Below are 14291 nucleotides of genomic sequence, written 5' to 3' on the forward strand. Positions count from 1 at the left end.
GTGAGGGAACACAGGTAGGGTGCCGGCTAGAGACAGGACACCTGTCTGCACCGTTCACCCTGAAAAAAAGGCAGAGACCTGGGAGTTTGGAGACCCAACAGATAGATCACTAATCTCCTAATGCCTTAGGTCGCGACTGCTAGCATAACACAAGATCTATACCGCTCCCCGCTCTTTTTAGGGAGCATCTTGCATACATTTTTCTCTATTCTTTAAATCACACTCCAAAGAGGTAGTCTCCCAGTTTTACAAAATGAACCGAACCCGAGACAGGAAGCATATTATTTGTTTTTGTCATGGTGGTGGTGCTAGGCATGGAATCAGGCACTTGGCGAAGGTTGAGCCAGTGCTCTACTACTGATCTACACTCTGAGCAGGAAATGTGTGTTGTACAGGGCCTTAAATACTGTCATGGGTGTATGTGAGTCAGATCCGGTCCTACTCTTGGCTACAACCTATGCCTTCCTTTGGGTCCCCTTACAAACTATCTGCTGCCCAGTAGTTTGCAAACTCGCCCTCTCACCCCATCCTATTCCTGATTGGCACATCAAGTTGCAGTCTAATACAGTTCATTACCTGTCTAAGTAGTTGAAAGGATGTAACTTTCACCAAAGGTAAATCCTGACACAAGTAGAACATGTCCATATCCAATGAATCTAAATAACATGACCATTTAACCCATCTTTGACACGCATACATTGCTGGTGGAACTGCAAATCGGTGCAGCCAATACGGAAAGCAGTATGGAGATTCCTTGGAAAATTGGGAATGGAGCAACCATTTGACCCAGCTATCCCTCTTCTTAGTCTATACCCGAAGGACTTAAAAACAGCACACTACAGGGACACAGCAACATAGATGTTATAGCAACACAATTCACAATAGCTAAACTGTGGAACCAACCTAAATACCCTTCAGTAGATGAATGGATACAAAAAATGGCATATATACACAATGGAATATTACTCAGCAATAAAAGAGAATAAAATCATGGCACTTGCAGGTAAATCGGTGGCGATGGAGAAGACAATGCTAAGTTAGCCAATTCCAAAAAAACAAATGCCGAATGTTTTCTAAGGTGACTGACTCATAGTGGGGTAGGGAGGGGAAACATGGGAGGAAAAGATGAACTCTAGATAGGAAAGAGGGGTGGGAGGGGAAGGGAGGGGGCAGGGGGTTAGCAAGAATGGTGGAATATGATGGACATCATTATCCAAAGTACATGTATGGAGACATGAATTGGTGTGAACATACTTTATATACAACTAGAGATATGAAAAACTGTGCTTTATATGTGTAATAAGAATTGTAATACATTCCTCTGTCATTTATTTAAAAAAATCAATAATAAAAAAGTAACCCACCTTTGTCCAAAAACAAACAAAAAACCAACCACTGCCTGTAAAGATCTATCAACAACTAAAAAAAAAAAAAAATTTTTTTTTTAAAAGGACACTAAATTTGAGGTTAGCCTCAGCAACTTAGTGAGTCCCTGTTTCAAAATAAAATACATAAATAGGGCTGGGAATGTAGCCCAATAGTAAACACACACACAATCAATCCCATCAGTTTTTCTTCATTCTTTATTTTATCCCCAGTTCTGGTGATCTTGAACCCAGGGGTGCTTTTACCACTGAGCTACTTCCCAGTCTTTCCCATGCTCCCCTGCCCTTTTGGAGACAGGAAAAATTGCAGAAACACACCCTGCCATTCAGCCCTCAAACTTGCCATCCTCCTGCCTCAGCCTCCTGAATCGCTAGGAGGCATTTGCATACCTGGTCCCTTCCTTTTTCTTAAAAACTATTAAGTGCTTGGGCTGGGGATGTGGCTCAAGTGGTAGCCTGCTTGCCTGGCATGCGCAGAGCGCTGGGTTCGATCCTCAGCACCACATAAAAATAAAATAAAGATGTTGTGTCCACCGAAAACTAAAAAATAAATATTAAAAAAATTCTCTCTATCTAAAACAACAACAACAACAACTACAACAAAAACAATTATTAAGTGCTGAAAAATCTCATCTAAACACAGATACAGGACTAGAAGCTTTCTTAAAATTATCCCTTAATTTTGCATAGTTGTATGTGCAGAATCATACAGTAATTATCACAAAAAATGGTTTATAATCATCACCTGATAATTCCATTCACTTCCTGAAATTTTACTGAAGCAAACAATTCTACAAACCATTGGATTTTCAAAAGAATTAATCCAAGACTCATTCAGCCTCTTACACATTCAGGATCCCTTTAATTGATGGTTTGGAAATGTTTACACCCTGGGGCAATGCTAAGATTTGAGATGACTGACAGCTATAAAATATAGTGTATATGGAAACTGAGGATCTGTAAATACCTTTAAAACTATCCATGCCTGCCTTAACTTTTTTTTAAGAGAGTAGTGACTACCTTCAAGGAGCTAATCACAATCCACCTCATTCTCCCCATAGCTAACCCTCTGACTGGGTTCTTTTGTATATCCTATAAGAATCTGTACTTAAGGATAACTACCCGGAGCTAGATCTTATTTAAAAACTGCACATATGCTGGGCACTGCAGCACATGCCTATAATCCCAGCAGCTCAGGAAGCTGAAGCAGGAGGGTTACAAGTTCAAAGCCAGTCTCAGAAACTTAGTGAGGCCCTGAGCAACTCAGTGAAACCCTGTCTCTAAATAAAATACAAATTTGAGGGCCAGCTCAGTAGTTAAGTGTCCCTGAATTCAATTCCCAGTTCCAAATAAATAAATAAATAAATAAAATCGCACACATTATATTCTAAGTAAATGTATTTAGATCTTCAAACCTTGAGGAAACGTGAAAATTGTTATAGTAATAAACACAAGTTGTAGCAACAGGAATAGTTAACATATGAGCTGCTGAAACTATCTATGGTCAGCATCCCCAAGAGGTAGGCATCATTATCCTCATTTTATAACTAAGAAAATTTGGGGTCAAAGAAGTTAAGTAATTTTCTACCATTGATCACACTACTAGTTAGTGGTAGAGCTAGCATCCAACCTATGTTCTATCAGATTGCAAAGCTCATACCAGTCTGCTCTACCTTCTCACTTGTGCTCACTCATAGGAGTTCTAGATTTTTAAAACTGTGATGCTAATCAGGAGCAATTTTAAGTATTGGCAGTTCCCCACTCTTCATTCTATTTCCAAACATGAATTCTTCATTTGAAACATCTCTCCCATGGGACTCCAGCACATTCTCTCGGGCAGGCGTTATCCATCGCACACACCCTGCCATTCAGCTCGCTTCCTCAATTCTGACACCCAATCAAGGTCGTCGTCATCTTCCTCAAAGTCCCTGTGCAAAAACAATTCGGATGATAAGCCTCTGTATTAAAAGTCAACATGTATTTGTTGAGACGTTCAAAGTAGAACACTACCATATAATTCAAATTTTAAAAAATGAGTTCCATGAGGAATAAGATTATTGTTAGTTCTCCCAAAAGACACTTATTTCATTGTTTTAAAACTTTTTTCTCAGTGCAAAATCTTAGGTATTAAAAAAATAACAAGTCCTCCAGTACTGAAAACAAAACAAAAAAACAAGTCTAAATTGAAAGATTATATGTGCAAGATTCAGCCAGGAATTCTATAATAAAACTGTAAGGCATTACACATCTCTAACAAAAAGTCAAGATATAAATATTACTGTATGATGAAAAGTAATGTAACAAGTTCCTACTGAATCTGAAATTATGATATAATATGGTGTCTGCACCCATACACTCAGACACCCCCCCCCAATTAAGGCCTCCGAAGTATATCACAACATACGTGTCTTCTTCATCCAGCCTAGGTTCGAGTCTCTCTGGATCCAAAATGACAGAATTGTGATCTCCATCAACACTGTCTGATACTTCTGTTTCATCAGATAGGGGGCCTTTCAAAAATCCTTCTGAACCTTCAGGGGAATAGTAACAGAAAGTAAGTGAACTTATTTATTTTTTAAATGGTGGGGGGTGTCTTACATTGTTGTTCAGGCTGCCCCAAACTCCTAGACTCAAACAAATCCCTGACCTCAGCCTCCCAAATGCTGGGACTACCAGTTCACACCATAGCACCCAGCTAAGTATGCCAATTTAAACAGTATCTACCCAGCATGATTTTGGCATAAACAGGCCCAGAAAACATCAGTATGCGGATTAAATTTTAAAATAGTACTTTTTCCAAAAAAATTAAAAAACACCTCAGAAATTCACACTAAAACCCTTCATAAGAATCTATGATAAAGTATTAAGAGTTATCTTTGGAAGTTGGATTACAGTTAACTTTGTTTTCTTTTGAATTTTCCTCTCCCTAGTTTCACAATGGAGAAGAAGAAAAGTAAGGAATTAATGGAAGATCACATGTACACTTATTATTCTTATTTATTTTACAGTGCTGGGCATGGAACCCAGGGCCTCTTACATGCTAGGAAGGCAAGCTCTTTACCATTGTACCCCAGCCCCCATATATTCTTTTTAACAACACTGCAGATACCGATTACATTTGGACTTTTTGCTCATAGAATAAACACCTAACATAAAAATGCAGGCTAAATCTTTATAAAATTCATTTCAAAGTAAAGGAATGATATACTTTTCAAACAGTGAATTTCCTAAAATGAAAATTACTTCATCATTGGACCAGGAAAAAAATCCAGTATCTATAATTGCTAAATCAAAACTTATAGTTGACAAAATAAAAAGTACAGTGAGGGGCTGGGGGTGTAGCTCAGTGGTAGAGCACATGTGCAAGGCCCTAGGTTCCATCCCCAGCACGAAGAAAGGAAAAAAAAAAAAAAAAAGCATTTGTAGTTATTAACGTTCCTTGACATCTTTTGCCCACCCACCCACCTCCCCTCAGGGCTTCCATAATATTCTGTGCACAACTCCATCAGAACATGTACACCACAGAAGGCTGCACTTCTATAATGCCAGCAACTCAGGAGGCTGAGGCCGGAGAATCTCAAATTAGAGGCTAGTCTCAGCAATTTAGGGAGACTCTGTTTCAAAATAAAAGGGCTGAAGACAGTTCAGAAATAGAACATCAGTAGGTTCAATCCCATACTGCAAACAAAACAAAATGAAAACCACACATACATTCTTAAATGCAGACCAGACCTTTGGTCTAGATGCCTAAGGGTGGTATTATGAAAGATTATTTTGTATAATTTTAGGAAAAAATATCTATAAAAATAATTTTTAAGTCAGATCATAATTAGTCATCATTTTTGAGCTCTATTCACTATAATAAAACTCAAGTACACAACAAAAGAAATCTTGGAGTTGTCACTAAGTAATGATAAATTTGCATGGCAAAAAGGGACTAGTCTTTGTTTGGTGGTCTTAGGGATTTAACCCCAGGCGTGTTCCACCACTTAGCTCCACCCTCAACCTTTTTTTAGAGACAGGGTCTCACTAAGTTGCTCAAGTGGGCCTTGAACTTGTGATCCTCTGGCCTTAGCCTCTCAAATTGCTGGGATTACAGGTTTTAAACTGGCCACCATACTAGGCCAAAATGGTGCTATTCTTGGGCAGGGATGTAGCTCAGTGGTAGAATGCTTGCTTAGCATATGCAAATCATTGGGTCTCTTGCCCAGCACTACAAAACACAAAAAACAAACAAACAAACAAAAAAACAGGGGTGTGATTTGCTTATTAAAATAAGCAAACAAACAAGCAAATAGAAGTAAAGTATTTCTATGAGCATTTTTTAATTATAGCTTAAAACTAGCTAGAAAAGATTTAAGAACACCTAAAAATACATTTTTGCAACTTTCTAATAAGGGAGAATGGGGAATTATTACTTTATAGGGATAGCTTCAGTTTGGCAACATAAAAAAAAGCTTTGAAGATTAGTTGCACAACAATGTAAAAGTACTTCACATTACTGAATTGTAGGCTTAAAATGATTAAGATAGTCAATTTTATGTTATATGTATTTGAACAAAATTTTTTTTTAAAAAAATGAAAGACATTACTATGATTAGACAGTAGGGAAGAATTACCTGGTCTATATATTGTGTACGTTTGAAATGCCAGGCTGAGATCAGCATTGTTAAGGATGTTCAATAGGGTGTCAGGGGTCTCTCTGAGCCACTGCTTACGGGTGTTATTTTCACTGTACTTTATTATAGAACCACCTGGTTGTGAAAAGATAAAAATTAGTGCCAAATAAGAAAAAGATTTTCAGCATCTATCTTCCAAACTATTTCTAGAACAGTTAATTGTATTTGACTCTTAGCTAAAATTTCACTCGACTATATGAGTAGCACTTTGATATGGGATGCCAAATATTCTTCATAAATGGACATAAAATGGTAACACAGTGAATAACTGCTAGAAATTGTTCTATAATAAATAATACTATTCAATCTGACTACAGTTGGTTTTCTGTATCTGAATTTTTAAAAATAATATGCACAGTTACACATTACACAATGTACAAGAATGCAGCAAGCACCAAGAGAACTTATTTACATACAGTTTGTTATGCTTTTTATGGTGGACAGCAAGCAAATACCGTTTTTCCTAATAGCTCTGACAGATAACCACTTTTTTTTAAGTGCTAGCTTCAAAAATATTTTTTGAAAAATTCAGTTTGGACTGGGATTCTAATTATAATTAGATGTATTCCATGCTTGTATAAATATATCAAAATAGATTCTAATGTCATATATAACTAAAAAGAACAAATAAAAATTTTAAAAATTAAGTCTTCACTAAACATGTAGACTTTTTTCATGTCATTTTCCCTAAATAATACCATACGACAACTTATCTTGTATTAGGTATTATATTTACATATAATAAGTATTGTAAGTCACTTAGAGATTATGTGAAGTATATAGGAGGGTATGTGTAGGTTATATGCAAGTACTATGCCATTTTATATACGGGACTTGCGTATTTGTGAATTTTGGTCCCTGGAACCAATCCCCCATAAATATCAAGGGATGATGACAGCACTAACCTCTATCATCCTCTGCAGTTAAACTGGAGGTGAGTATGGGTGCATTTTCCAAAGCTCTAAGAGTTGTGCTGGGTACATTTTTCTCCCACTGCCGCCTCTGAGGACTTGGTGAACTGCCTTTCATGGAGTGGACTGACAGATTACCTGATTCTAAAATGCAAAAAAGGAGTGCCAAGCATATTATATTATTTATTCATCTACATCTGCACATGTACCCTAATAATGCAGAAATATTTCTTTTCTTTTTCAAACTCAGATCTAGCAACAGTGTTATTTCAAGTCTTAAGGAGCAAAGTAAATGAAAATAAAAATGCAGAAAAGAAATAATCCAAATGATGGATCAACTCAAAATAAATCACTAAAGTAAAATGAATTTAAAAAATAATATGCAGAGAATTACACATTACATGGTATACAAGAATAAAGCCCTAAAAGAACTTGAACAGCTTGTTATATTTTTTATGATGGACAAATATCAATTTTCCTAATGGCTCTGAGTGATAAATACTGTTGGTTTTTTTTTTTTTTTTTTCAGTGCTAGGGATTGAACCCAGGGCCCAAGCTTGCTAAGAATACACTCTAACACTGAACTTCACACCCAGCTCTTAATCTCTCTCCTTTTGTTTTTTTTTTGGGGGGGGGATGGGGATGGGTAAGTAACATAGTCCTGTAACATTAATTACTGAGTGAGCAAATAAATATCTGTCTGTATACTTGCTAGTGATACCTAAGACCTACAAACATGAAAATTGGCATCCCTTCTATATTTCCAACTGCCCATATAAGTAATGATTACAATTTGAATAACTTACCTTTTTTCTCTCTGGTTACTCTCCTTAACGCACTTTCACCCAAATTTGTATTCGTGTTTTCTAAATTGGGATGGTTATACTTTCTACCTTTGTTTTCCTCTTGCTTTAAAAGAAGAATTTAAAAATATTCATTAAACAATGCTTGAATGGCTATGAAAGAGTAAACGAATACACAATGTCAGGTGTTTTCGATATAATCAAAATTTAACAAATCAAAAACCATGAAAGCTGGGTGTATTGGTGCAGGCCTGTAGTCCCAGCTATTTTTATTGAGGAAAATAAAAATGAGGGCTGGGGCTGTAGCTCAGTGGTAGACCACTTGCCTAGCATGCATGAGGCATGGGGTTTGATTCTCAGCATTGCATATAAATAAATAAAAGGTTCATTGACAACTAAAAAAATACTTAAAAAAAGGATAATGAAAAAAATTTCAATGTAGTCTGCTGTCCTGGGCTTGATGTACTTTTTTTTTTTTTTTTTGATGCTAAGAATTGAACCCAGGGCCTTGTGCATGCAAGGCAAACACTCTACCACCTGAGCTATATCCCCAGCCCTTGATGTATTATTAAAATGAAGATATTTTACAGAATTAATAGATTTGGGGCTCAGAAAACAATGCCCTGAAGTATGGCACCCTGGAACACTGAGTACTTTGGAAAAAGGCACTGGAAGACTCCAGGAACAGCCTCAGAACCAATGTCTCTCATCATTCCTTTCCTCTTAAAGCAATTTTTAGAACCCAGAATTATTCTTCTGCACAATGGGTCACAGAAACTGGAAGTCCCTTTCCACAAAGCAAGCCATAATCCTAAATCTATTACTCTGACCTTCCCCATCTTTCTGTCTTGGAGCTAGCCATAAAGAAATATCCTTTCTCTGATCTACCTTGTCCAATAACCCCTCATTCCTGAGGGGTCCTGTCTCATACCTGGGGGAAGTATAACCAAAGGCCTACAACCAAAGGTCAAGAATAATGTTAATGGACAGGCTTCACTGGATTTCCCCTTCAGTGTATTCCTATTATAATGGTCAGACCCTTTTTGTCCAATCGCATTTCTACATGGATGTCTGAGCTTCATCAAACGTAAGCTAAAAATGGATAGTCACCCTGGGTGTTTGACTCTTCACTCTGAAGGCTCTCATGTCACATAAAACTTTGATTAAATTTGTTATCCTTTTCTTGTTAACCTGTCTTTTGTTAGAAGGGTGCTGGCTGTGACCCTTATGACAGGTGAGGAAAGACATCACTCCTTTCTGAGCCTCTACTATATATGGTCAAAATATACCCACTTAAATCAATATATTTCCAAATTATCTCACCCCTAGATTTCATGGAGTCTAGTAAAATACTATCTAGCCTTTTCTAGGTCTTCATATTTTTTGAGGAGAAATACATATGCAGTGCCTAGACATTCCAGACCCACAGACGATTTATTATTATTATTATTATTATTATTATTATTATTATTCAGGATTGCACTCAGGGGCACTCAACCACTGACCCACATCCCCAGCCCTATTTTTGTATTGTATTTAGAGACAAGGTTGAGTTGCTCAGTCCCTTATCATTGCTGAGGCTAGCTTTTAACTCGTGATCCTCCTGTCTCAGTCTCCCAAGCCACTGGGATTATAGGCATGCACCACCACACCCATCCAGATTCTCAATTATTTTTTGAATGACTAAATAAACAATAGGGCTTGGCTGGCACATTGAGCTTTCTTCTTCTTATGCAATGGCTGGTGCTCAGACTTCTCTTCCCACACATCTAGGGGACACAAACATCTTAGCACTGATTTTAAAGCCCACCTCCTAAACACACTGGAATCCCAGAGAAGCAAAAGATCAAATTAAATTGGGGAGGGGCAGATATTAACTGCCCCCTAAAGAGTCCAATCTTTCTCCCCATCGTGAATCACTGCGCTCAGCTCCTATAGCAGCGTCAAATTTCTGCCTGGGGCCACTCGGCACTGCCCAGAGCTGGCCTACAGGTCACTCTCATTATACCTCAAGTCTCTCATTACCTAACTAGCTTTCTGGCCATTCTGCCATTTTGTTTACATGCCGTGCCTTTTTCATTTTGCAGACCCACACTGATGTGTCCACTGTAGCTGGTACAGTCACATGATCCACAGTGATGCTTCAGTCAACAATGGGCTGCATAGGCAACAGTGATCCCCTAAGATGTATCACTTAGTGACATTGTAAGTACACTCTCTGATGTTTGTACAATGTTGAAGTTCCCTAGGGACACATTTCTCAGAACATGCCCCAGTTGTTAAATTACATTTGACTATTAAAATTGCAGAAGTGGTTGCTTGGGCAGAATTTGGGATCATCTGCAAAAGGATTCAAAAACTTTTCAAGGGGATACAACTTTTATATCTTGAGCGTGATGGTGTCCATATCACTGTATAAATAAAATTTAAAAATTCATTAAACTATACACTAAAATTAGGTAAATTTTATTGCATGTACATTATGCTTCAATAAAACTCAAGAAAAAAAATTACCATGAAAAGATTTTTAAAAGGACAGCCGCAGGATATATTCCATTTGTTGCAACATAAGAATGGGACACTATTTACAACCTGGGGTTCATTAAAAAAATCTACAAGTTTAATTACTAGTACATCCCATAATTAGGAAAATATGTTGTCAGAATATATTTTTCCTTTTTGAATTAGGAGGTTAATTATAATATTGAAGAAAGAAAAAAAATCACCAATAGCACACAATTTGCTAAGATGGGTATGATAACATGGAAAGTGGATCAGCTACTACGATTCACAATTTTATTACATCTTTAGTGTAAAGAGTGTCACAACTGCCTGGGGCTGGATAAGATGGACTGAACAAGATGAGCAGGACCTTGAATGCCCAGATGAAAAATGCTAATTTGATTTTCTGGGATGACAGAGAGGCACTGCAAATTTTTGAACAGAAAAAGTGTCAAGATCAAAATAGTGATCTAAGTGCTATTCAGCTATAAAAGGAAATGAAGTTCTGGTACATGTTATGACACAGATGACCACAGAAAATGTCATGTAAAGAAGCCAGACACAAGAGGACAAATCCTGTATGATCCCACCTATGTGAGTCATCTAGAGTTGGCAGATTCATAGAAACAAAGAGTTGATTTCAGGGGTCACCAGGGGCAGGATTGAGGTTGGAGTGAGGGGAAAGGGAAGTTAGTATTGAAGAGACAGAGTGTCGTTTAGGGTGATGAAAAGTTTTAGAAGTGGTGATAATGGTTGTACAATATTATGAATAACATTGAATATTGTAAAATTTGTCATTTCAGCAAATTTTAAGTGTAGAATTCAGTAGCTTAAATTGCATTCATAAATTTGTACAACATAAACATATATTTATGTATATTTGTATTGTGTACATTTGTATTTATATATGTTTATGTTGTACAAAGTTATAAATGCATAAATGTATATAAACAATAAAACCACAATTAAAAATGATAGGCTGAAATATATTTTCATTATTATTGAAGGCAGGGTAAAATTCTGCCTTCACGTCTATATTGAAACCCCTGTCATTAGTAATTAAAACTGGAAAAACAAACAAAATAAATGATGATCTAAATGCAGGATGACAGCTACCCGTTATTTCACATGCCAAAAGATAAAGAACTGCCTAACTGGAGGTCATAGTCTTCCAAATATCCAATGGATATTTCATAAATTGAATTTTTTTCTGTTTTTACAGTTCTGGGGATTGAACCCAGGGCCTCGCACATGCTAGGCCACTGAACTACATCCCCAGCCCCCACATACATTTAATTTTGAAGCACTTACCATCACGTTCGTTTCACTTCCCAAAGCTATCATGATTCTGCTAAGATCTAGTTAAAAAGAAAAAGAAGATAGAAAGAAAGCACAAAAGGCTTATCATATTAAGTTTCCTGCATGAAGTTTGAGAAAAATGAGGGTTTTAAAATCAAACAGCCAAAGCATTAGCCTCAACAGGGAAACAACCTTCAATTCTCTGGTAACTCACCTCGATTGTTTAAAGAAGGTTTCTGCTATTTTATTCCTAATATCATGAAAATCTCGAAGTTAAGAGATTTCACTATTCACTTATGCCTATTCATTTCTGCAGGAAGAGGTAATATACTCTGCACACTTGAAGGTCATCATCCTCCTTTGCACATGCCACATAATGGAGTCTGTATTCTTGAGAGTGGCAGGTGAAACAGGTACCCATAACAAGAAATGAGATGCTTTATTCACTCTCAAGGGAAAAAGCAGAAGTCAGGAAGAACTCTGGCAACCGACGTCTTTGGTAGGGACAGCTCCTGGTTTATTTTTCTCCAGCAATTCACGTACCTAATTCACTCAACATTCTATTTATTTATTTATTTATTTATTAATATCTATTTTTTAGTTTTCGGCGGACACATATCTTTGTTTGTATGTGGTGCTGAGGATTGAACCCGGGCCGCACGCATGCCAGGAGAGCATGCTACCACTTGAGCCACATCCCCAGCCCCCACTCAACATTTTAAAAATTGCTATTGAACATCTATGATGACAGGCACTGAGAACACAAGAATGAGCCCGTTCCCCTTGATCACCTGCCCTTACATTCCATCTCATTGTTCAGGCCTCACTACCTACAGAAATGGCACGGACAGATGGTCTCATTATGGTGACACATCTCCGAATCCCTTTATTCCTCTTTTTTGAGGAATTGTGAAAACTACACTTTTCCAAACAACTTCTTCATCTGTTTTTTCTTACCCAGTATTTTCCACTATCCTGGGATGTGAACAAAAGCTACAAAATAATACTGAAAGTAAAATTAACACCAAAGCAAACTGGTAAAACATAGGTAACTGGTACTCTTCAGTAATGGAGAAAAGGTTCAATTATAAGACTTCAGGGTTTGTGTCTGTGATATTATGATTTACATATTTTGATTTTTGTCCATGGTTCCTGGCTCACAACTCCCATGGCTTGTATTATTTCCTAAACAGCTAGAACAATAACTATATCTTCTGTTAAAGTATTTAGCTTTTTTTTTTTTTTTCTTGCTTCCTCAAGAAGGATGGTAATGTTGGAGTACTTCAGGCCTCTGAAAGCAAAATCTCTCTCTGATTTTTTCCTGGGTTCCTTTTCTCTGCTCCTATTTCTCCCCAAGGCAGGCCTTAGAAACTAGAATTTCTCTTCCCCAAGGTGAGTCATAGAAATTTAAAATATACTCTAATTTTCCTTTCTATCTTAGAGCTGATCATAAAGAAATTCTCTGATCTTTCTTGCTGATAGTTATATCATAAGACCTTCATTCAGTGAGGTATGGTGGCATGTACCTGAAATCCTAGCCACTTGGGAGGCTGAGACAGAAGGATCTCAAGTTCAAGGTCAGCCTCAGCAACTTAGCAAAGCCCTTTCTCAAGATAAAAATAAAAAGGTGGGGGATGTAGCCCAGTGGTAAAGTGTCCATGGTTTAAATCCCCAATACCAAACGAAATAAATAAAAAAGCCAGACCCCCATTTCAGAAGGGGTTTTGCCTCACACCCAGGAAGAAGGAATGTGCATAGAGAGGCCAAGAAGAATATGGACAGGCCCAGCTGAGTGCCCCCACTCAGCCAAATGGCATTAGATCATACTTCTTTTATCCAATTGCATTTTGACACAGTTGCCCAGGTTTCTACCTTATTTATACAATGAAGTCTCTAGAAACCCCCAAAAGGACAGGGTTGGGAGAGCGTCTAGAGAGCTGAACAACTGGAGGCTCACAGGAAGGTAGAAAACTCACCCCCATGCCTGGAGGATGCACCCAACTCCATGGATACAGAATCTCCTGTGCCTCAAGGTCTTCCAGACACTGCCTGTGTTTCTCTTCATCTGGATCTTTATGAGAATATTTTAAAATATTCTTTTATAACAAAGTGCTAAACCTAAATATTTTCCCCTGAGTTCTGTAAGGCATGGCAGCAAATTAATCAAGCCTAAAGAAGGGGCCATGGGAACCCCAATTTGTAGTCAGTTGATCAGAAGTCCCAGAGGCTCATACTTGGTACCAATGTCTAAAGCAGGGTCAATTTGGGGGACTGAGAAATGACAGGTAGACAACCTGTGGGAAATGACAGGTGGACAATATCAGAATTGAACGGAATTAGAGGACACTCAGCTGGTGTCTGCTGCAGGATTGATTGTTTGCTTGCAGGTGGGAGGAGAAAGCTCTACACAATTTGGGAATGCAGAAATGATCTAGGTTATGAGTATGTAGTGAGAAAATGGATTGGATTTTCCTCTATATCCTCATAACATCCTTCCAAAACATTTAAAAGCTAACTTTCAGAAAACAGAACTGTTTTGGGTGCTGGGTATGTGGCTCAGTGAAGACAGAGCATTTTTTTAGCATGCTCAGAGCTCTGGATTCAATCCCAGGTACCACAAAAACAAAACAGTTTTCAAATGGTTCTTCTGCAGCATGTACAATCTGGGCACAGTGGCACATGCCTGTAATCCCAGGGACTACAAGGATTGCA

At 37.7% G+C, this 14291-nt stretch overlaps 1 protein-coding gene across 2 annotated transcripts in view; it reads right to left on the bottom strand.

Annotated features, from left to right (window-relative positions):
- Window positions 1-1715: 1715 nt before the first annotated feature.
- The window catches only part of Nek3 (NIMA related kinase 3), a 29128-nt gene continuing 16552 nt past the window's right edge, over window positions 1716-14291 (bottom strand). For both annotated transcript variants that reach the window (XM_076872371.1, XM_076872372.1), the window contains exons 11-16: window positions 11592-11638; window positions 7782-7884; window positions 6970-7119; window positions 6005-6139; window positions 3790-3916; window positions 1716-3313 (exon numbers count right to left, since the gene is read on the bottom strand). In XM_076872371.1, the coding sequence (XP_076728486.1) occupies window positions 3229-3313; window positions 3790-3916; window positions 6005-6139; window positions 6970-7119; window positions 7782-7884; window positions 11592-11638 (647 nt within the window). In that variant the 3' untranslated portion in view covers window positions 1716-3228. The remainder of the gene's footprint in view (window positions 3314-3789; window positions 3917-6004; window positions 6140-6969; window positions 7120-7781; window positions 7885-11591; window positions 11639-14291) is intronic.

The sequence above is a fragment of the Callospermophilus lateralis genome, chromosome 12 (assembly GCF_048772815.1).
Source record: "Callospermophilus lateralis isolate mCalLat2 chromosome 12, mCalLat2.hap1, whole genome shotgun sequence".
Classification (NCBI taxonomy): domain Eukaryota; kingdom Metazoa; phylum Chordata; class Mammalia; order Rodentia; family Sciuridae; genus Callospermophilus; species Callospermophilus lateralis.